This window comes from Leptodactylus fuscus, chromosome 6 (assembly GCF_031893055.1).
Source record: "Leptodactylus fuscus isolate aLepFus1 chromosome 6, aLepFus1.hap2, whole genome shotgun sequence".
In the NCBI taxonomy this organism is placed as follows: domain Eukaryota; kingdom Metazoa; phylum Chordata; class Amphibia; order Anura; family Leptodactylidae; genus Leptodactylus; species Leptodactylus fuscus.
The window spans coordinates 28633087-28657528 of NC_134270.1; the positions used below are offsets into that span (position 1 = coordinate 28633087).

The 24442-nt window shown below is 45.1% G+C and overlaps 1 protein-coding gene across 1 annotated transcript; it reads left to right on the forward strand.

The window, feature by feature from the left end:
* Positions 1–1984: 1984 nt before the first annotated feature.
* Positions 1985–23440, forward strand: GPR157 (G protein-coupled receptor 157). Its single transcript, XM_075278452.1, has 5 exons — positions 1985–2094; positions 4415–4815; positions 15112–15325; positions 17541–17732; positions 21292–23440. Exons 2-5 carry the CDS (start codon positions 4433–4435, stop codon positions 21505–21507), a joined length of 1005 nt encoding a protein of 334 aa, XP_075134553.1. The 5' UTR covers positions 1985–2094; positions 4415–4432; the 3' UTR covers positions 21508–23440.
* Positions 23441–24442: the final 1002 nt, after the last annotated feature.

The following is a 24442-nucleotide window of genomic DNA, read 5'->3' on the forward strand; positions in this document are numbered from 1 at the left end:
GTACGGGGCCGGTGGGGACCGGCCCCAGGGGAGAAGAGGCCGCTGATACAGACTGCAGACCCGGCATCCGCTGTACTAGAGAGGCGGATGCCGGGGAGGGATAGACGCCGGGGCCTGAGACATCGCTGCCCTGCATGAAGCCAGCAGCGGGGGGACGGAGGAGCTGCTGCTGGCTTCATTCAGGGCAGAGGAGCGCAGCGATGTCTCAGGCCCCGGCACCTGTAATGGCGTCTATCACTTGCCGGCTTCCGCCTCTTTATTACAGCGGATGCCAGGCGCCACATTCGGCCTATAAGACGCACCCTTCTTTTCCCCCCAAATTTGGGGGAAAAAAAGTGCGTCTTATAGTCCGAAAAATACGGTACTTGGCAGCAACTCCTTGTGTCCTGCAGTATAAATCAGATTAGAATGAGAAGGGAACACAAGGCTTACCACTGGCATCTGCTGCTCATATTTATGGGTGCGCCCAAAATAAAGTCATTTATTAGGATCATATCACTGGCATACAATGTACTGTAATGAACTTTGGCTTCATTAAGTGTTCTCTGACTCGCTCCTATATTTATGTACAGTAGACAGCGGGGACCGAGGATCACATAACAGTTTATGTGGTATAGGACGCCATCTTCATTGGGTTATCAATAGTGGAAAGGATGCTTACATACACAGTATATATATATATATATATATATATATATATATATATATATATATATATATATATATATATATATATACGTTTTGATACACAGCATATATACACAATATAGATAAGATTTTTGGGTCAGGTTGCTGTGCTATATGTCTCCTTGACTGCAAACAATAAGATTCAGGTACTTTTAGCAAATTTGTTTTCTAGCTAAAAAACCACAGTAAAAACCACCTGACATTTATGATACAATTCCAAGTATCATCAAATAAAAGTTTTCCCCATTCCACAGAATATGGCATAAATTTATTTCCATTTAATTCCTTTTCTGCCCCTGACCAGGGCTATTTTAACACATTGATGGGCCCAGTTGAAAGGTTTAATAAATGCCCACCATGTATGTCTAATACCTGACCTGCACAAATTATAATGCTCCCTCAGCACCTCGCACATAGTATAATGCCTCCTTAGTAGCCCTATAAAATATAATGACCATCATACAGTCAAGTGTCACCATATAATATAATGGCCCATTACACATTACCCTCAGTGGTCCTCAGACATTAACCTGTACCCCCATGTGGCCCCCATACTTATATTATAATGTCCTCCTCCAATTGCCCCCACAGTTTCTTGTTCCCCTCAGTATATATTGTCTCGCCCCGGCTGCCCCCACAGTATACATTAAGCTCCTCCATTTGCCCCCAGTACAATGGATCAAACAAATGAAAAAAAAAAAACCCTGGGAGCCTTCACATGGAGTAAACGTGCGTGTATTTTTGCAAAATAAAAATACGCCTGTAAAATGTCATTGAAGTCAATGGAAGTCTTTCACCATCATTTTTTACAACGCTGCATATAGTCTAATGTGTGTGGCCAGCAAAATTCAAGCAAATGCTGCAATACCAGATGCAGCCCCTGGACAAGAGTGGCGCTGTAGAGTTTTTAGTCTAATCTTGTAGTCGTGCTATTATTGGTGATATAGAAAGTACTAATGTAGCTGATAATTGTCAGTGTTATTAAGTTCCTATTTTCTCCCACAGGTAGCACGAGTAGAACTACAACTTCCAGCAGTGTATTTTTTACAATAGATTCGAATTACAACCGAATCTATTCCGGACCACAGCGCCTCCTGCTGGCGGATGTGCGGCAGTGCACATAGTTGTCCGCGGAGAGTCATTTACAATACACTGGTACCGCTCCGCCTCTCAGCGCCCTCTGGCGGCCAGCTAGCAATGTACAGCGCCGCCACTAGAGGAGTATCGCGCTACACTGCAGACCTCCTGCTGCTCCTCTGGTCATTCCCTGCTGCCGGCTGTGCGGACATTTCCTGCCCCCTCCGGATGTCCCGGGCCGAGGCTCCTCCCAGTGCACAGCTGGTAGGGAGCCAGTGCGAGAGCGGAGTCCTGGGAGAAGCTCGGGGAGAGGAGAGCTGCTGCGGCTAGGTGAGTCCGTGCACTCATTGTTACTGCCTGCAATCTGCGGTGTATCTAAGCCCTGGCTGTATCCAAGGAGATGCCTAACAAGGGGGCACTACTTACTACTTAACCCCTAAGCCTCCCCTAAACTTGCTAGTGATCGTATTGGCTATTTGCATGGGACTGCCTGCGGTCGGGTCCAGTCCTTGCTCTGGGTCCGGCGCCATATACACATATAAAGCTTTGCCTTCTTCAGGTAGCGCAGTGACAAGTTTCTTGTAAAGCCTTGTACACACGGAGTGTTTACTACTGAATGTTTACCGTGTCACGTGTTCTGTGCTGGGGCTGGAATGTGCTATGGTGGGGAGATAGGGCTCTGCAGGGCAGGTATATACCCGGGGGGCAGCAGGTCTGCTGGATATACATTGGGGGTGGGGGGTTGTTGGTTGGTCGGCCATGCACTCCACAGGTTGCAGATCGGTCGGCCATGCACTCCACAGGTTGCAGATCGGTCGGCCATGCACTCCACAGGTTGCAGATCGGTCGGCCATGCACTCCACAGGTTGCAGATCGGTCGGCCATGCACTCCACAGGTTGCAGATCGGTCGGCCATGCACTCCACAGGTTGCAGATCGGTCGGCCATGCACTCCACAGGTTGCAGATCGGTCGGCCATGCACTCCACAGGTTGCAGATCGGTCGGCCATGCACTCCACAGGTTGCAGATCGGTCGGCCATGCACTCCACAGGTTGCAGATCGGTCGGCCATGCACTCCACAGGTTGCAGATCGGTCGGCCATGCACTCCACAGGTTGCAGATCGGTCACCTAGGTGTGTGCACTCATTGTGTGTCTGGTCAGCTGGCCTGCAGCATCCCTCCCAAAATTCAAAGGATAGAAGGAGGGACAGGATGTGTGGTATCTTAGCTCCACCACTTCTTTGACTCCACCACTTCTTTGACTCCACCCATTCACTTCCATTTTGCCATGCGCCCCCACACTGTATAATGCTCCTATAGTCATCCATTATATGCCCCCCACATTATAATGTTCCCCTCCAACTGCCCCACAGTATGAAGTCCTCTCTCCTGGTGCCCCAGTTTTAAACAATAGGGGGACATGAAACCATAGGGGAAGCTAAAGGCAGACTACCCCCATGGTTTAATGTCCTTTTCTAGTTCCAGTTTAATATTCCCTTCCAGTTGCCCCCCCATTTCCCCCTATTCAATGCCCCTTCCAGTTTAATGCCCCTTTCCATCTCCCACCAGTTTAATGTCTCCCCCTTCATCTGTCTTCAGTTTAACGTCCCCTTTGATTTGCCACCAAAGTTTAACACAGTAAAAACACTGATCCTCTCCTCGCCCCCCTGCTGCTCTGTAGAAGCCTCTTCTCCCAGAGTCTTCAGGGACCAGCAGGAGCGATGGGAGTGACATCATCACATTGCGCCTACAGCTCCCGGGGTTTGAGCATACAGGGGCAGAGTGGTGATGCAAGAGCTGTCTGGGGATGGCTCCTGCTCCATCATTGTAGACAACTCATCTGCATCTTCCGGACATGAATGAGTTGACATACCTCCCGCCGACCAGGACAGTACCCGAAATCTGGGACTGTCCCGCTTTATCTGAGATGGTTGGGAGGCATGCTGGAGGGTTGCAGGTTGGTTGGCTAGTCTCCTGGTGGGTTGTATATAGATGGTGGCTGGCAGGTTGCAGGTAGGTCCCCCATGTGACGGAGAGCTGAGTAATAGGCTCTATGGCTGGCAGTTTGCAAACAAGCCGGATACACCACTGTGAGTGCAGGTCTATCGGCGATACTTCTCCAGTTTGCAATTTCCTATGTACTTGTTGGTTTGCAGGACTAACGGCCATGTCCCTGGTGGGCTGTACATGAATCAGCACCACGGCTGACCGGATACAGGACAGTCTGCTGGGGTGTATATTATATATCAGTCAGTGCTGTGACTGGTACTAGTTACAGGTCGGTTGGCTACATCTCTGGTTCAGTAGTTGTTTGTCGCTCTTCTCCATGGCCGCTGCGTTGCATGTCGGTAAGTTACATGGGTATGTTATTTTAAATAGTGAATTAAGGAAGCGGTCGGCTCCCCAGGTCAGCGTGTCCATGTGACTGGGTGCAAACTGCTTAGTCGTTATATGTCGGTTGCCGCGTCACTTCTCTGTCCCTTTTGCTGGCTCAGCACAGGCGGCCGGCGCTCTCACTAGATCGGAGGATGTCACTTGGCCGGCTGTAATAATAATAGGACAATACTTGCAGCTTATATGTGATATTGTATCATTGGCTGGGTGAGGATATGCTCTGCAGTGACTGATGCTTTTTCTGCTTTTTCTCTAGGGTTTGGTGATCACCCCGATGGCTTGGCTGGACGTTCCCCCGGAGAAGTTGTACCTGTTTGAGCAGGTCATCGTTCTCTTGTCCTGTGTTCTCTCTTTCCTGGGATCTTTACTTATTATCTTCACCCATATTCGTTGGCCAGATCTCCGGAGTCGTCCGCGTCAGCTTCTTCTCTTCCTGTCGGTGGCGGACTTGCTCTCGGCTGCTTCCTACTTCTATGGAGTCCTGCGAGACTTCGAGGCCACAACCTGGGACTGCGTTGCCCAGGGGGCGCTCTCTACGTTTTCCAACACCAGCTCTTTCTTCTGGACTGTGGCAGTGGCCCTGTACCTGTATATCACCATAGTACAGTCCCAGCAGAGCCTGGCAGAGCACATGGTGTACTGGTTCCATCTCATCAGGTGGGTCGAAACGACAACATGGCTGATCTTTGTGCAGACTGAAATGAGTGGTGTTATAGTGAGCCCAATATATTAACCGAAGATAGATTAGTTAGGGTCACCAGAATCAGTGTGAATCGCGGCCTCTGTTTCCCAGATATTGCCTTTTTGGTCTATATGCAAATGAGCTTTTTGGAGCAGTGAGGGCGCTGTCACCAACGGGAACACAGACATTACTGTAAAGAGTATTTTGACAATAATGGTGACACCTCTGCAGCGGAGGCAGTGATTCACAATGGGAAACCCCCATTAGATTCAGGTGATCCTAACTAGAGATGAGCGAGTACTATTTCGAATAGCAGACTCCCATAGGAATGAATGGACGCAGCCAGGGCCGGCGTCCTGCCGCTTAACCCCCTGTGTGCTGGCCGCTCCCATTCATTCCTATGGGAGCGAGCTATTCGAAACGGTAGTGCAGCTGTCTTGGATGGGGAAGGAGTGCTGTGTGTGCTCAGGTTGTGAGGGCCAATGGCACCCCCATTGTAGACCCCATGGTCGGCCCTGTTGGACCAGGGCACGCTGCAGCACAATACACTGAACATGTCACAGAAAATCATTTCCTTTGAGAAAACATTAATCAAAAACTGAATCTTTAACCAAAAATAGTAGGTCCGCACTCCTCGGGTTCCATAAAATATAACTTTTAATAAACCATTAAAAACTCACACAACATAGAACACTTTGTGAAAAAAGTAGGAAAAAGACACATAGTGTTTAAAACCGCCGACGCGTTTCGAAGCTTAACAGCTCCTTAGTCATGGCATTACTAAACATTTTCGTATACCCTTATATACGTAACATAGCAGCTGTATAATCAGTAAAGTAGACACACCCATAATAACAGTCCCTTTCGCTTCCAACCATTTTCTTAAATTATAAAGACAATCCTTTTCTAGATAGATTTATAAGCTACATTCACATTCTGCATTGCCTTTTTCCATTTACTTACATCATTCCTATATTTCCATTCTTTATTTGCTTTGATAAGCAGGCTCCTATACCTCAATCGTTCGTCTCTCCGTCCCACGTGACGCTTTACAACCTATCCTATTGCATCTTCATATCCAGCCCCTTGGAGCCTTACTAACTTGCTATTCTCCGGTCACGTGGTTGATTTTAACCAATTACCGTACATTTCAAACTATTCGCTATACTGCGGAACATATGAAAGCATGAAATTATTGTATACATAATAACTTTACTGTGCCGTTCGATTTAGTATAATACTACACAACTAATAAGGGAATCAGATTGAATCAATTTACCATCTAAACACAATTTATCGTATATGATATATTAAACTAATAAATGTAACTCAGATCCGTTCTTATATTGAGTCCTAACGGTATTCTACAGTTAAACTTGAGAATATAAAAAGCTTCCCTTTTCAACAACCTTGGCAATGCAGAATGTGAATGTAGCTTATAAATCTATCTAGAAAAGGATTGTCTTTATAATTTAAGAAAATGGTTGGAAGCGAAAGGGACTGTTATTATGGGTGTGTCTACTTTACTGATTATACAGCTGCTATGTTACGTATATAAGGGTATACGAAAATGTTTAGTAATGCCATGACTAAGGAGCTGTTAAGCTTCGAAACGCGTCGGCGGTTTTAAACACTATGTGTCTTTTTCCTACTTTTTTCACAAAGTGTTCTATGTTGTGTGAGTTTTTAATGGTTTATTAAAAGTTATATTTTATGGAACCCGAGGAGTGCGGACCTACTATTTTTGGTTAAAGATTCAGCTGTGGAGTTGCCTCATTCAGTCCGGAGGTTAAAGGCCGTGCACCCGGAGGGTTATCCTGGAGCTTACTCATATGGTGAGATCGAGACTTTTTTCTTTTGTATTAATCAAAAACGATCAAGTTCCTTCCCCTTTCTATTCTGAAAAAGTGTTAGTGAAACCAGCTCTGGTTCCGGGAGTGTGTAGCAGATCTGAAGGTGCTTAGTGATCTGTAGTTGTAGTAAAAGTAATCCACAGTAGGGCCTAGTTCACATCTGCGTTCGGTTTTCAGTTCGGGGAGACCGCTTGGAGACCCTCTGAATGGAAACCTATACATATTAAAATGTACTATAATGGGTTTCATGTGGTTTGTGCAGAACCCCATTATTGACTATGGGGTCTGTGGGTTTCCCAGGTAACCACTTTTTAATGTGCAAAGGGTTCCGCTCAGGGGGTCTTGCAGCACTGGGGGCGGTCACCAGCGCTCAAACAGCACTGGGGGCGTCCCCAATTCTGTGAGAGAACTCTCCAGCGCCGCCTCCATCTTCTTCAGGAACGGCCTCTCTCCACGTCTTCTTCTGGAGCTGCACATGCCTGCGGCCACAAAGAGAAGGAAACGGCCATTTTCTTGTGGCCTTACCCGAGGCCTAGAAGTTTGAGCTCTGTGCGCTAACCATAGCTATGTATATATTGCGCGGGAGCAGGATTCCGCAATGGATTCCGATGCACTGCATCAGCATCTCGTCGCGGCTAACCGTGCGGAAGATTGCACAGTGGAAACCATTTTCCGCCATGCGAACATACACTTATATTATGCCATATTGGTATTTTGTATTTCACAGGACACTTTAAGGATACATGCACATGTAGCTGCAATGCTGCAGGTTTTCTGTCCAGATTAGTCTCAGAAAAGCCACATACACATAGCAATGCCAGTGGCTAACACCAACTGAGTTACCCAGGAAGATCCTCCGGGCTAAAGACTTGGTATTCCTCGCAACCACTAAGCTCCCCCTAACTGCTAGGAACCCAGAGCGACCAAGACCTTGCATCTTATATATACCTAGTACAGGGGATAAGCAGGGACTGTGTGCACTGGCTCATAGCAGGAATACATGGGGGGATTCTCTGATGGTTTTAGATGCTTCACCTTTTGATACATTTGGAGCAAATCACTCCAACTCTCTCCTTTACATAGACTGACTTAGTATATAGCAGTTAGTCACTGTGGGCCACTGTCTGGTAAAGCAGGCTTTGCTTAGTGGCCCCTTTCCAGGTTTTGTTATAGGGCCTGTAGTCTATTCCCTATTTTTATGTAAGACCCTCTGTCTCTCTTGTGTTCAGTTGCTCTTGATAACTGAAGGATGCATGCACAGTGTTCTCCCCCATCAGGGGTACCAACCCCTATAACACTGAACCCCTTGGTTTTTGCAATGTAACCTACATGATATTGTAATATCCCAGTAAACCAGAGTGATGTAAAGCTACACTTTATTATAGGCAGTATCAGCAGCCACATCTACTGCTATTATGTAAGGAACAATCCGGAAAAAAGACAAACAGCACAACGTAGATTCTTTTTTTTTTTTTTTTTTTTATTGGCAACATTGTAATTAAATTATTACTGGCACTTAAAATTAAATAATGGTCATAGTGACTGAGAGGTCAGGAGGTCAGGCATGATGGATGGCAAAGAACTTTCTGTTCACTTTGACCAGTCCTACCCGTGTCCTGAGATGAAAGCCACTGGACCCAAAGATCCAGAGGAAGGCGAAACAAATTCCCCGGAGAGTTATACCTCAGGGGAGCCAAAAATTCCTTCCTGACCCCAGAAATGACGATCGGATATCTCCCTGGATCATATTTGGCCTGCTGCCTACTCCAGCGTCGTCCTGCGAATCCAGCGTCGTCCTGCGAATCCAGCGTCGTCCTGCGAATCCAGCGTCGTCCTGCGAATCCAGCGTCGTCCTGCGAATCCAGCGTCGTCCTGCGAATCCAGCGTCGTCCTGCGAATCCAGCGTCGTCCTGCGAATCCAGCGTTGTCTTCTTCTATCTGTTAAGTGATACAAGATGGCTCAGGTTATGAGCTGTACACATTCTACACCCATTGTGACATCATGGAATGTTGGTGATGTCATGTGACCTATGATGTCATGTGTCTACAATACAGCAGAGATCAGCACCATAAGCCATCATGTACATGATCACCATTACAGATTTATAACAGTGACTGCACCTATGCATCTCCGTACACGCAAATATAACTATGATGTGGGACTGCTTGTTAATCCTAATGGCCACTACCGAACCTACAGAGCAGAAGGTTCTCTACGAGACACTAAACAGCCCTGCAATAGTGCAATGCCCTGGCAATAGTCCATCAAGTTCAACCAGGAGATGGGAAAGGGCATGAATGAAGGAAATAAGTATTCTGCCGGTACGTCCTGTCAGAACACAGCGGCTGCACAAGATCGCTGTGTATACAGTACTCAATGAGCGCTGTATACACAGCTATGCGTTCACCATGATGGGGCTGCTCTCTGACCCGGCAATCACGTGATCCGCCGGACTCCGTGTCTTGCAAGAGCTTCTGTATCCTACAGGACCCAGATCTCCTCTATAAGGTGTATATATATACAGCGTGCAGGAGGCTGTATTTCTCCTGCAACTGGGGCTAAATGTACCAGCCCCAGTTGCAGGGGCAATCCATCTCTAATACAAAAAAAAAAAAGTGATCAGATATCCCCAAAGGTCTCTTATGATCTTATCCATTTGAAAAAAATAAAAAGTAAATTAATTTAAAAAATAAGTAAAATAGTACGCCAATAAAATGCCGTTATTAAAGGTTATAGCTCCACCCACGAAAACACCTTCCCAAAAAAAAGTTACCATAACGGAGAGGGGAGACTGTTATAAAGTTTTTCAGTGGCACTCTGTGTTATTAAATTAAAAAAAAAAAAAGTTTGTTTTCCATCAGTGTGTCACAAATCTTTAATCAGTTTTCAGGCCATCTGTTCTTAAAGGGATTCTACAATTAAAATTCTTTTTTTTTTTCTAGTTGACACGACGGAATAGCCTTAAGGAAGGCTATTCTTCTCCGACCTTTACATGGTTTTGACTTGAAATAATTGATGCAAAACACACCAAGCCGAAATTCGACGACGTGTATTGGTCCATTTTTTCGTCACAGTGGCCATAATGAAAGTAGCAGTGAAAGGTTCAATGACAACCGTGGAAAACACGGGGCCATAGATGACCATACACCTTATATATCTAGCAGAGGACAGTTATTCCTACCAGCTTTCCCCATACACATGCACCCTGGCCTTGGCCAAGCGTGCGCATTTACAAAGAGGAGTGTGATAAGCTTCTGCCGTACACCTCTGAAATAAAGGTCTGGCATGTTGGATTTCTTTCCCCTAAAATCTTCTTTAAGGGAATGTGTACATGTGTAGGTTTCTTGCTAAAAATGGGATTTTCTTTGTAGTTGCTGCGTTACAGCAAGTGTATATTAGGAAGTGTGAATAGGTCACTTTAATTCAGTTCCCCTTTAATTCCTCCTAAGTACTGGAGAAGTTCCTTAGTAATGAAGTCGGTATATATACAGATCATCACGGGATAGCATTGGTCGCGAACACTCCGGCCTTTGTCTGCCGCTGTATAACATCATCTTGTTCTGAATTTGTTGATATTTCTAATATCGCGGATTAGTAATGGTGTCGTACAGTTTAGCTAAGGAATGCCTTGAAAGAGCTCGGCTGTTATAATCGGAGTAAACAAGTCCTCCATGTGACCGCAGCCATGTATCGTCTCTGCAAATCTAGATCTGGGAAAAGAAACAAAAACTTCTTGTCCGAAAATTTAGGAAAGTTCTCACCGCAGTTTAAAGACTTAGGTTAAATTCACACGCATCAGATTTTCTGCAGAGAATCATTGCTGTGGCTTTGGATTGTGCTGCAAAAAAAAATAAAAAATTGGATTTTTCTATGGATTTTGGTAAAGCTGGGTGCTGCTGCAGTAATGGGGTGCTGCAGGTTCAGCAATGTGAAGCATATTCATATACTTTTCGCCGTGACTCTAATGGATTTAATAAAAACAGGACAAACCTGCACAACTGCAATGATTGGCCTCAGCCTGACCGGTTTTGCAGACATCCAGCATAGCAAACAATCCTTCATTTCTATGCTCAACTTCCGTAGCCGCCCACATAGGACTAAGAACACAATCCCAGTGATAATAATAGTGCAAAACCTTTTATGAGTTAGTTGGGCACCCGGGGATGGATTGTAATAAGGGATAAATGTGTGGTTATGTGGGGCCCAAGGCTGCAAGGGGGCCCAGCAGCAAGGAATTGCCTATTTGCCCAGACTATGATTCAACCTTGTAATCCACTGTATTGGGATCAACAATGTCAGGCCTCAGCGGTCCCTGATGTCATTCAGGAGGGTGGAAAAGTCTGGGGACCTGTTCCCGAGCTCAGGGGAGGGAAGGGAGTAGTGCTGCTTGTTGTTTTCACCTAGACCTCTGCGTATTATACTCTGGGGAATTTTCCACGAAAACTCGTAACAAGAAACTGTTTGGCCATCCCTATGTAGGTGCTTTTTTCATTTTGTTAGTATAGGGACTACATTATTCTGGATGGTGGGGCCTCTATGGGGTATTATACTGCATGGAGGGGCCACTATGGGGTATTATACTGCATGGAGGGGCCACTATGGGGTATTATACTGCATGGAGGGGCCACTATGGGGTATTATACTGCATGGAGGGGCCACTATGGGGTATTATACTGCATGGAGGGGCCACTATGGGATATTATACTGCATGGAGGGGCCACTATGGGGTATTATACTGCATGGAGGGGCCACTATGGGGTATTATACTGCATGGAGGGGCCACTATGGGGTATTATACTGCATGGAGGGGCCACTATGGGGTATTATACTGCATGGAGGGGCCACTATGGGGTATTATACTGCATGGAGGGGCCACTATGGGGTATTATACTGCATGGAGGGGCCACTATGGGGTATTATACTGCATGGAGGGGCCACTATGGGGTATTATACTGCATGGAGAGGCCACTATGGGATATTATACTGCATGGAGGGGCCACTATGGGGTATTATACTGCATGGAGGGGCCACTGTGGGGTATTATACTGCATGGAGGGGCCACTGTGGGGTATTATACTGCATGGAGGGGCCACTGTGGGGTATTATACTGCATGGAGGGGCCACTGTGGGGTATTATACTGCATGGAGGGGCCACTATGGGGTATTATACTGCATGGAGGGGCCACTATGGGGTATTATACTGCATGGAGGGGCCACTATGGGGTATTATACTGCATGGAGGGGCCACTATGGGGTATTATACTGCATGGTGGGGCCACTATGGGGTATTATACTGCATGGAGGGGCCACTATGGGGTATTATACTGCATGAAGGGGCCACTATGAGCCATTCTCATGCGTGTAGGGACCTCTTTGGGACATTATTGGATCACAGGGATCTTTGATGGGAATGGGGACATCTTTTCTGAACAGCCTGGAGTCCATTGTACCCTTAATCCCCCCCTGCAGACACCTCATTACTAGGCCTATTGGTTACTAGATCCCGGGGTTTGTCTCAGACTTCTCATGTGGCTTGAGTTGAGAAACTTTTGCAGCTGGGAAAAGTGATTGCACAACTGCCTTGGTGATCGCTGACTACAGAAGTGTGACCAGTGCCGCTGTATCCAAAATCTCAGCTCCTTTGGAACCCCTTCTACTACTCCGCTGTTTTTTCAGTCTGCCTTCCCTTCTTCATCTTCCTATCTCCCTCTACCCATTCAGTAGATCTTCCTCTCTTCTATCATTATGGTTACTCTCTACTCTGACCTTCCCCCACCTTCCCATTGTTTTTTGTCACCCTGGGGTGGGTGGTTGGTTTCCCCTTGTTTACCTATGTTGCTGTCCTTTGTTTTTCTGTGTACTAGCAACAGAGCTTTTGTTTGCTCCTCTCCCCCTTGCCCATTGTTACCCCCTTTCCCCCACCCCCCCCATTTGTTCCTTTCCCTGCCCAGGCATCCTGACTATATCCTGTTTGCATTGTAAGTTTGTTCCATTTGTTCACTCTTTTTGCAAAACCTTAAAAAAATTCTTAATGGGGAAAAAAGAAAGGGGCTTGCACCAGACATGCCCCTCAATATTATCGCTCCATGCCCCCCCCCCCATTGTATTGTTGGCGCACCCAAATGATATGGTCCTATCAGGGAGCACATGGGCAAAAATCTCTGCAGAATTTCCATCAGAGCAATCCTTTGCAAGATAGAGAGGATAGTGCAAATATATATCTGGGTATTCCCTGATCCACTTATATCCTATATAGATAGTTCAAAAGAGGGCAACTTTTTTAAGGTGTAAAATGTCGTATTGAAAAAAAAATCTTGAGTCTGTGTTCCAAAATTCCGAGCTGTCACTTATGACTTAAGTGTCCTGTATGACCCTTATCCTCTGTGCTCATTACAGGTACTTAACTACAAGTACATCTCCCGTTCAGGGTCAATGGCAGTGATTACATGCCGGTACTTATCTCAGTATGTTCGATGTAATGTGGAGATTTAGAGAGAAAAAATTATAAAAATAGTTACGTTTTAAACAGACTCGCGGTCACACTTTTCCTTTTTTCCATTCTGTAAGGAAGCAGAAAATCTACTATTACGGCTGCCAGATCATCATATCGCAAACCGCAACAGCGCCCAACACCCCATTTGACATAGGCCTCATGCACACAACCACAATTGCAAATACATTTCAATGAGCCCATACACGCCGCCATTGTTCTTGCTGCCGTGTGTCCGGGCCACATTTAAGAGCAGCAAATACTGGTGCAGGTCTTATACGTGTCCACATTTGTGGCCCGGCCCATTCAATAGAATGGATGGGTCAGTGAAAACCATATATGACACGTGGATCCCAATCTTGAGTTGTCATTCGTGACTTATTAACTGACACGCAGACGTCTCACAGTCGTGTACGTAAAGTCTTCTATAATGGGGTGCCCTGGTATCTAAGCCAAATGTCCCGTCACTAAGAAATTCCAGACAACATTCAGTCCCAAATAATGACTTGAACAAGTTGCACAATTTGCACTATTTTTGGTGGATTTCTGTATTTTATTAGCATAACTGCTTGTGGAGCTGCAAGTTCAGAGCTCAGTGGGCAGTCCCATGCTTTTTACCTCTTTCCTCTCAGCACTGCGCCCTCTTCTTTTCAGACATAGTTGCTGAACCTGTGGTGTCCACATTGGAGCTGCAAACGCAAAACGACAGGATAGGCATATAGTTGCAAAGTCTGTACAGTTGTTGTTATACGTACAGCAGCATATCTTCACCTGGTTAGGTTATAAGTATTATCATTCAGTATTAGCATGTGGTAACTCCTGTAAAGCTTAGTCTGGAATAGGGTGTTTGTCCTGGGGGGGGGGATTATCCTGGGAATTTGGCCCTATGTGGTATGTGATCTTATAACAGAGCGTCTCTGAACATATTGGTGTAATGTATGGTCGGTATAATACTCTACTAAAGTAGTGAGCGGATTAGTCCTGTAAGTAGAAGTTGGTGCTACAGAAGTAATCCCTCAGGAATTGGCTAATGCTAAGTTAATAGGAAAGCTTGTGGTTTTCTCCAGTTTACATGTGAATAAGGGCTTATTTACATGTCCGCGTTTTGCAGACGTCTTATGTCCATATGTTGTTTCTTCTTTGTTCCTTCCATGTGCTTTATGTATAAATTAATAATTGTTCTTTTAGGTTCGGGTTCAGAATTTATTTTCCATGTATTTTCTGTGCGCGCCTTGCTATACAATGACATTACGGCTGGCAAACACTAAAGCTGAATCCTCGTTGTGACCCCAAGGCTTTGCACAGAGGAGAGCAAGCCTGGCCTTCTGCATGTAAGATTGGGGTCAGAACGAACACCGCGCTCCAGCCAGACACAAAGTAAATAGACTGTGTCATTGGTGTCACGAGCCGCAATCTGAGACGTTCTGGCAAGAAGAAGCGACTATTAATAGTGCGCCAGTCAGACACCTACCTTGGCTTCTCCTTGTTTTATAGGGGAACATCATTTTGTATTACACCACTTTAGTTGCACTTTAACAATTGTATAATAATGAAAAATTTTGCAAACATGGAAAAGTCTTGAATTTGGTAAATAAATAATACTATAATTACGCGCGATCTGGGGTTGTCATGGATTTGAAAAACATGGCCGATTTCTCCCAGAAACAGCGTCACACCTATCCATAGATTGTGTGTATTCTGCAAATCAGAATGGGCCCAGCTGTAATACCATATGCAACCTGTGGACAGGTGTGGCGCTGTTTGTAGAAGAATTATGTAACTGCAGGAAAATTATTAGAACAGTCACTTAAAGGGGATTTCTGGCCCAAGATCGATTGAGTTGTTTGTAGACCCATGTCTTCTGGTGGATATCTGTTTAGCGACAAGTGATTGCCATCTCGTATAACTTGATGTTCTTTGCCCACAGCTGGGGCATTCCTCTGGTGATCACTGTGGCCGCGGTGTGCCTCAACAAGATTGGTTACGACGCCTCCTATGTCTCGGTTGGTTGGTGCTGGATCAACATAGAAGCTGAAGACAAACTGACGTGGATGCTTCTAACTGGGAAGGCGTGGGAGATCCTGGCATATGTCATCTTACCTGTGCTGTACGTACAGATAAAGAAGCACATCGGGAGAGCGGTAAAAACTGATTCTTATTTTTACATATAAGAAATTCATAGTGATCCATACATACTAGATCCCAATACTTACTGATCAGTAGCAGTCTGACTTCTGGGGCCTCCTCCTTCATGGGTTCCTCTTGCAGAACTGCGCTCCAAGGCTCCTACCATGTGGTTTAGTTCAGATCTGCGCTGAAGACTCTATTTCAAGGTCCACCTAAAATTGGTGGATGCAAAAGTCCTACACGGAGGATTTTCTTCTTTCATATGACACTAAAATTGTAGCTCTACCTGAATTATTTCCAATTCTAATCTAAGGGCTCGTTCACATCTGCGCCCGGTCTCCATTCATACAGGTTTCCGTTTCCTGCACAAAACAGAGCAGGAGACTGAAACCTGCAGGACTCTTTCATACCTGTTCATTTGAATGGGTTTGAAAGATGTCTGGCCGTGAATGCCGGTGTGCGTTCTATGCGCTCCACCGTGAAACCGAACACAGAGTTGAAAAGGGAGTCTGGGCGCTAGTGTTTACCCAGCGTAACTAGATGAAAACACAGTCGGGATTAGGAGCTGCATATAAACATCCCAATCCAAAATCATTTTCAGCGATATCTATGGAGATAATAGAGGTAGAATGACATCATGCATCTGAAGTATGAGAATCTCCGCTTTTATATGACACCAGAAGCAAGAGTGTATGTTTTATAGTGGCCTAAATAGATTGGTTGACGTGTCCCTCCCCCTCCCTTATCCTCACCTGTACATAGTACAGAGCAAACCGTTCTCAATAGAGGAGCAAGGGAACAAGAAAGAAATGCAGGATTTCACAGAAAGGAGACAAATGTCTTCATGAAGTGTATTACAAAATGTATTAATGTCACAAAGACTGCTAGAAAATCAGAGGGGATAAAGAGCAATATACTGCACCATCCCGTGGTGTCAGCAGCAAAAAAACAAACAAAACTTATACTTTAAATGTATATGTTTTGGTTTTATTATTATTATTTTATTATTATTTTTACAATGGAACCCTATGGAGAGGAAAGCAGGAGCCATCTGCATCATGTATAAAAAAATGACATGTGAACGTGGCCTTGCTACAAGCCGGTTGTATATACATGAACGGGGCTATGGGCTGCAGGTCTCCACACCGCAGGGTTCTCTGTCCCTTTGTTTTCTGCATTGGAGGGGCTCTCAGAAGCTGCCGCACATCTAGTATGTATTGTAAATAATTCATAAGTGACAATGGAGCCAGTCATCAAATTTCCCCTGTCCGATAGAGATAGTAACAGGAACAGAAATCCATACAGTCGGTTTCACAAACCCCATTCACATGCACGGGTTGTAAATTTTAGCACCAATCACCCTAACTTTTGCTCCAGAACCTGCATGCAAAATATGTGACAGGCCCCTATGTGGTCTCTTACACATCTCGTCCTCTGGCTCCTGGGCCTGGGTCCGACGACCGTTACTGCGCCCCCCATAATTATGGCCCTGTAGAATAATGACCACATTTTTAGTAGCCTAAAAGCAGATAGTCGTTGTTTTACCTGATGGTAACATTAGGGGGCAAAAGATGGTTCTATTCATTATCACATAGCACATGTAGCGCTGAGACTGCTGCATTCTCTATTCAGTAAGACCGGACCTAAGAGCGCTGTGTTTCAAGGTGACACCTGAAATGGTGTAAAGGAATGGGGTCACAAAAATTGAGCACTGATCCCTTTGTCGCCCCAGTTTAACAACCTTCTTTTAAGGGGTCACATAAGCGCACTGGCACCTTATTCACAAGGAGACATTAGGGGGGCTTTCTGTTCCCCATTCTCCTGATCGCTGAGAGATTGGGTGGTCCGACCCGCAGTGTTGTGACACTTATTCCCTATCCTGTGGATCGTTGGTAAGTTTCTTTAATTGGACAACCCCTTCAAGTACTTCTAATTTCCTAAGATAATAAAATCCTATGCAGAAGCCACACGTCCTCCGCCCCTATAGACCTAAATGTACTGTCATCCATATGCCCTATGGCACAGTGCGGAGGACATGGTGTACAGCACAGCTTCTCCATTAATGTATATGGCAGTCTTATAAATAAACCAGTTAAAGCTGATGGCGTCAGCCGTGGATGAAGAAACCTAATAAGTAAGTTGAGGCTAGGAGTTCCCGAACTTGGTTATCTACACTCCTTACAGGTGTTCACATTGGGTGATGTCCCATAATGTAATTTCTTCCTTCAGCATAGGGCGTTGTCTGAATACCGTCCAATCCTGGCGGAAGCGCCTGTGTACCAGCCTAGGACCATAGCAGACAAGAAGCTCATTTTCATCCCCATCATCTTCATCTTTCTCCGTATCTGGAGCACCATTCGCTTCATTTTGACTCTCTGGCACCCTCCGGTTAGGCACAACACCATTCTTCTCATCTTGCATGTAAGTGAGGTCATAAGGACATAAGTAAGTCTCCTTATCTGTAAGCCGTGACCTGTCATATCATAATCCAATACACAACATATGGTGGCTGGAAACTACAGTCCTATGAAAAAGTTTGGGCACCCCTATTAATCTTAATCATTTTTTGTTCTAAATATTTTGGTGTTTGCAGCAGCCATTTCAGTTTGATATATCTAATAACTGATGGACACAGTAATATTTCAGGATTGAAATGAGGTTTATTGTACTAGCAGAAAATGTGCAATATGCATTAAACCAAAATTTGACCGGTGCAAAAGTATGGGCACCTCAACAGAAAAGTGACATTAATATTTAGTAGATCCTCCTTTTGCAAAGATAACAGCCTCTAGTCGCTTCCTGTAGCTTTTAATCAGTTCCTGGATCCTGGATAAAGGTATTTTGGACAAACAATTCAAGTTCAGTTAAGTTAGATGGTCGCCGAGCATGGACAGCCCGCTTCAAATCATCCCACAGATGTTCAATGATATTCAGGTCTGGGGACTGGGATGGCCATTCCAGAACATTGTAATTGTTCCTCTGCATGAATGCCTGAGGATTTGGAGCGGTGTTTTGGATCATTGTCTTGCTGAAATATCCATCCCTGGCGTAACTTCAACTTCGTCACTGATTCTTGAACATTATTCTCAAGAATCTGCTGATACTGAGTGGAATCCATGCGACCCTCAACTTTAACAAGATTCCCGATGCCGGCATTGGCCACACAGCCCCAAAGCATGATGGAACCTCCACCAAATTTTACAGTGGGTAGCATGTGTTTTTCTTGGAATGCTGTTTCTTTTTGGACGCCATGCATAACGCCTTTTTTTTATAACCAAACAACTCAATTTTTGTTTCCAAAATGAAGCTGCCTTGTCCAAATGTGCTTTTTCATACCTCAGGCAACTCTATTTGTGGCGTACGTGCAGAAATGGCTTCTTTCTCATCACTCTCCCATACAGCTTCTATTTGTGCAAAGTGCGCTGTATAGTTGACCGATGCACAGTGACACCATCTGCAGCAAGATGATGCTGCAGCTCTTTGGAGGTGGTCTGTGGATTGTCCTTGACTGTTCTCACCATTCTTCTTCTCTGCCTTTCTGATATTTTTCTTGGCCTGCCACTTCTGGGCTTAACAAGAACTGTCCCTGTGCTCTTCCATTTCCTTACTATGTTCCTCACAGTGGAAACTGACAGGTTAAATCTCTGAGACAACTTTTTGTATCCTTCCCCTGAACAACTATGTTCAACAATCTTTGTTTTCAGATCATTTGAGAGTTGTTTTGAGTAGCCCATGATGCCACTCTTCAGAGGAGATTCAAATAGGAGATCAACTTGCAATTGGCCACCTTAAATACCTTTTCTTATGATTGGATACATCTGGCTATGAAGTTCAAAGCTCACTGAGGTTACAAAACCAATTTTGTGCTTCAGTAAGTCAGTAAAAAGTAGTTAGGGGAATTCAAATCAATAAAATGATAAGGGTGCCCATACTTTTGCACCGGTCAAATTTTGGTTTAATGCATATTGCACATTTTCTGTTAGTACAATAAACCTCATTTCAATCCTGAAATATTACTGTGTCCATCAGTTATTAGATATATCAAACTGAAATGGCTGTTGCAAACACCAAAATATTTAGAACAAAAAATGATTAAGATTAATAGGGGTGCCCAAACCTTTTCATAGGACTGTATGAAGGTGTTGGAGATACATTCTAGATAGCTGTTGACCAAATGAACATACATACACATGCACACTCGGATCACGTGTGTTCTGTATGGGGAGAGGATACAACAACCAACTCCTCTGGCTGTGGGTTAAAGAGATCAGGGTGTTGGCTATAGTGGATTATAATATGGGCAGGTTGGGATTCTCATTTAAGTTTTTAATGTCCGCGTTGCATCAGTATGTCATCCATACACTTGTATCTGTGAGTCTGGGCACTGCACACTACCCCTTCTCGTATCCTGTATATATGGGCACTGCACACTACCCCTTCTCGTATCCTGTATATATGGGCACTGCACACTACCCCTTCTCGTATCCTGTATATATGGGCACTGCACACTACCCCTTCTCGTATCCTGTATATATGGGCACTGCACACTACCCCTTCTCGTATCCTGTATATATGGGCACTGCACACTACCCCTTCTCGTATCCTGTATATATGGGCACTGCACACTACCCCTTCTCGTATCCTGTATATATGGGCACTGCACACTACCCCTTCTCTTATCCTGTATATATAGGCACTGCACACTATTCCTTCATGTATCCTGTATATATGGGCACTGCACACTACCCCTTCTCGTATCCTGTATATACGGGCACTGCACACTATTCCTTCATGTATCCTGTATATACGGGCACTGCACACTACCCCTTCTCGTATCCTTTATATATGGGCACTGCACACTACCCCTTCTCGTATCCTGTATATATGGGCACTGCACACTACCCCTTCTCGTATCCTGTATATACGGGCACTGCACACTACCCCTTCTCGTATCCTTTATATATGGGCACTGCACACTACCCCTTCTCGTATCCTGTATATATGGGCACTGCACACTACCCCTTCTCGTATCCTGTATATATGGGCACTGCACACTACCCCTTCTCGTATCCTGTATATATGGGCACTGCACACTACCCCTTCTCGTATCCTGTATATATGGGCACTGCACACTACCCCTTCTCGTATCCTGTATATATAGGCACTACACACTATTCCTTCATGTATCCTGTATATACGGGCACTGCGCACTACCCCTTCTCGTATCCTGTATATATGGGCACTGCGCACTACCCCTTCTCGTATCCTGTATATATGGGCACTGCACACTACCCCTTCTCGTATCCTGTATATATGGGCACTGCACACTACCCCTTCTCGTATCCTGTATATATGGGCACTGCACACTACCCCTTCTCGTATCCTGTATATATGGGCACTGCACACTACCCCTTCTCGTATCCTGTATATATGGGCACTGCACACTGACCACTGGGGATTACACTGATTATAGGAACCGAGATGGTCAGACATGCTCTCCTCACTTCATTCATTTCATTGGGACCACTGGAGATAGCTGAAATACACCCCCAGAATGCCCCTTTAGTATATTGGGTTGCTGCTGATAAGAAAAGTTTGTACACAGGACCTCAGTGTGACTTTGTGCCTTTATTGTATAGTGGTATGCGGACACATTAGATACCTTGTTAGGGCTAGTTCATACGGGTACTAAGGGGGCGGATTATGGCGCGTACTGCTGCTCGCAGAAAAAGAAGTGGGCTGCCCTTTCTTCAGGCAGCAGCAACCTCCAGGGTCTGCCCATTCATTTGAGCCGGAAAGCCGGGGGAAGCCACGACTGTCGAAAGCTGCGACAGTCGCGGCAGGCGGGTTTTGACCTGAGAGTGACATGGCTCCCCGCTTCACTCTCGGTGCCAAAATCCGCCCTACCGCCCCCTGTGTGAACTAACCCTTAGGGTTTTGTCTACATCTCCATAACCGTTTTGTCTTTTTCCATCACCAGGGCATTGGGAATAGTTTCCAGGGAGGCGCGAACTGCATCATGTTTGTCCTGTGCACTCGTGTGATCCGGACGCGGCTGCTGACATCACTAAATTGCTGCTGTAAGTCTACCGGGCCGAGCGACTTCAGAGAAAGCAGCGTGTCCGAGGGACGTACCTCTGCCTATGGCTCCGTAGAAGACAGAAAGGATTTGTCTCGGCCGCTACTCAGTACATGATCCTGATCCATATGGAGAGTCTGTGGAAATCCTCTACATCTTCCCCTTCAGTTACTGTAGATAGATTTTTCCTCCTTATCTGGTGTAAGGCTGAGTCAGGATTTGCAGTGTATGTGGAGCTTTAGTGTCCCTGTGTGGTCGTACTGTATACAGGGCTGGCCTTACATAGAGGAGATCGTCTATACAGAACCTGATATGTAGAATGACTGCATATTGCACTTTATAAATGCAGTGTTTGGAGTTTACAATATGTATGGGGCTGGACAAATCCCGGGAGCCAGGTTGTCATTGCCCCTATGGTAACTTTTTGGTTTTCTATTAAGATCTGGTCACTAAAAAAATTCAGATTGGATCCTGAAGTTGTCTAATGTGACCTGTCTGTGCACTCCACTGTTACAGACACTCCACTAGGTGGGCCAAAATGGTGCTAAGTGCATGGATGACGTCCGGAGCCACCCCTGCCACGCCAGCCTTTAGTCCTTTGTATATATAAGATGGTACTGTACATGATTGATTATTATGGATATATTATGTCTTGTAGTCACCTTAGCAAGAAGACGCTCATGACTATCTCCACAAGTGACCTTAGAAGCCCTCCGTACCTCCGCCATATTCTCAGGCTGCGATGTGTGTCACCCGTAGTAGTAGTTTTTGTAATCTTAGAATGGTTTGGACTGTAGATTATTTTATTGTTTGAAGTGCCTTTATTTCTGTGCCAATACTGAAAGGGGTTGACTGGACTGTAAATTTTTATTTTTTCCCCAAAGCAAAAGATAAGTTACGTACCTCGCCAATCTGCCGCTCCCAGGATGACTTTTTCCAGGTACGACCTGGTCCCTTTCGGGTCCTTGCTATACATTGGTCATCACTGGTGTTGAGCTAGTAGTATACAATCGAATACCTCGCCGACATAGGAATGCGTGTAATCGGCCGAATACCAAGGGGTTAAACGCTTCGAATATTCAATGCGTTTAACCCCTTGGTGTTCGGCCAATTACACGCATTCCTATGCCAGTGAGGTATTCGATCGAATACTACTCGCTCATCACTAAAGTCCTGATTGGCCGTCATTTCCTATAGGGACCAGGCAATAGAGACCAATTGGGATTTGGAACAATTCATAATGATGGTGCGGTGGATTGCTGAGGTATTAGGTCTATGTATTGCACCTTATTTGGGGGGTTGCCATTCTGCTATAATAAAAATTTCAGTCCAGACAACCCCTTTCTTCATTACTGACCAATGACTCTTCTATGCAATCTTTACAAATAGGGGATGAACTTGTCTCGTACGTTTCTCATACTCCTAAGACAATGACACTAGTGTTCATAATTTCTTATTTACATGCTGAATATACCCAAGACCTCAGAGATGGCACTGCCAGCAATCTATTTTTACCACAAGACCCTGAGGTCCGTCCGTGTTTTAATGGTGTTATATCTGTACTGCCCGACTCTTAAAGATCAGATGAGTCGGCCGCAGGATGTTTACTTGACATGATTTATCTGAATCATTGGTCTTGGTTACTCTTATTGCTGAAATTTGGTTTTGAAAGTGTTTCGTGTCTATGGGTTAGACGTACGTCTTCCAACACTGCCTCACCTCCAGCAATGGCTTGGTCTCCGGTCATTAAAAGAAAAGTAGAGCATGTCTAGTGCTGCTTATTAGAGATGAGCGAGTACTGTTCGGATCAGCTGATCCGAACAGCACGCACGCATTGAAATGAATGGATGCACCTGGTAATTCCGCTTTGACGCCGGCCGCTTAACCCCCTGCGTGCCGGCTACGTCCATTCATTTCAATGCGTGCGTGCTGTTCGGATCGGCTGATCCGAACAGTACTCACTCATCTCTACTGCTTATATATTCTTGGAGAACCCTGAAGGGTTATGTCCACTTTTGTAACCAATTTTTGATTGATCCTATCTATCTATCTATCTATCTATCTATCTATCTATCTATCTATCTCATATCTATCTATCTATCTATCTATCTATCTATCTATCTATCTCTTTCATATCTATCTATCTCATATCTATCTATCTATCTCCTATCTATCGTTGCTGTAGAAGAAATAGCATAGACGGCTACAGGAGTCGCAAACATCGGGGTACATTGAGTAATCCCTGTGAGTTGTTTTACAGAAATCAGGGTGTTGGACAGTGTTAAATTTGCTTTACATTTTTCTTTAAATTGGAGCAATAAAAATGGTGGCAATGGTGGACATATCCTTTGAGATACAATTCATTTTTCTGTGAAACTGTCTTCCTTATTTTCCAGGTATCCAGCTAAGGGTGCATGCACACTGAGTAACGCCGGGCGTGTATGAGAGCCGTACACGCCGGCATTACAGCAGACTGCCGAACACTTCCCATTCACTTCAATGGGAGCGCTCGTAACAGCGGCGTTTACGAGCGCTCCCATTGAAGTGAATGGGAAGTGTTCGGCAGCCCTGCTGTAACGCCGGCGTGTACGGCTCTCATACACGCCCGGCGTTACGTAGTGTGCATGCACCCAAAGAAGTTCAATGTGCAAATTCAATTCTTAAGATTGTAAACAGCAAGCAATAACTCCAACAAAGTATGAGGTAGCCATAGACATAAGATTGGTAACCTCCACTGGAAAGAGGATAACTATTAGATTGGTGGGTCGAACCGATCAGGAGAACTGGGGTGTCTTGTACTCTTGCATGAATGGAGCAGCTGGTTGCACATAGATGGTCACTCCATTGACTTCTATGGATTCCATCAATGGAATGGTTTCCATCAATTCCAAAGAGAATAAATGCATGCTTAACTTGCCGCTCTAGTCAAATGGGGAAAAGGACCCTCCTTTTCGTGGTCGGACCTCCACTGTTCTGACAGCTATAGGGGATAACCCACCAAATCTGGAGCAGGTTAATATCTGTTGTCTATGCCTCAGCTCAAGTTTTTTGC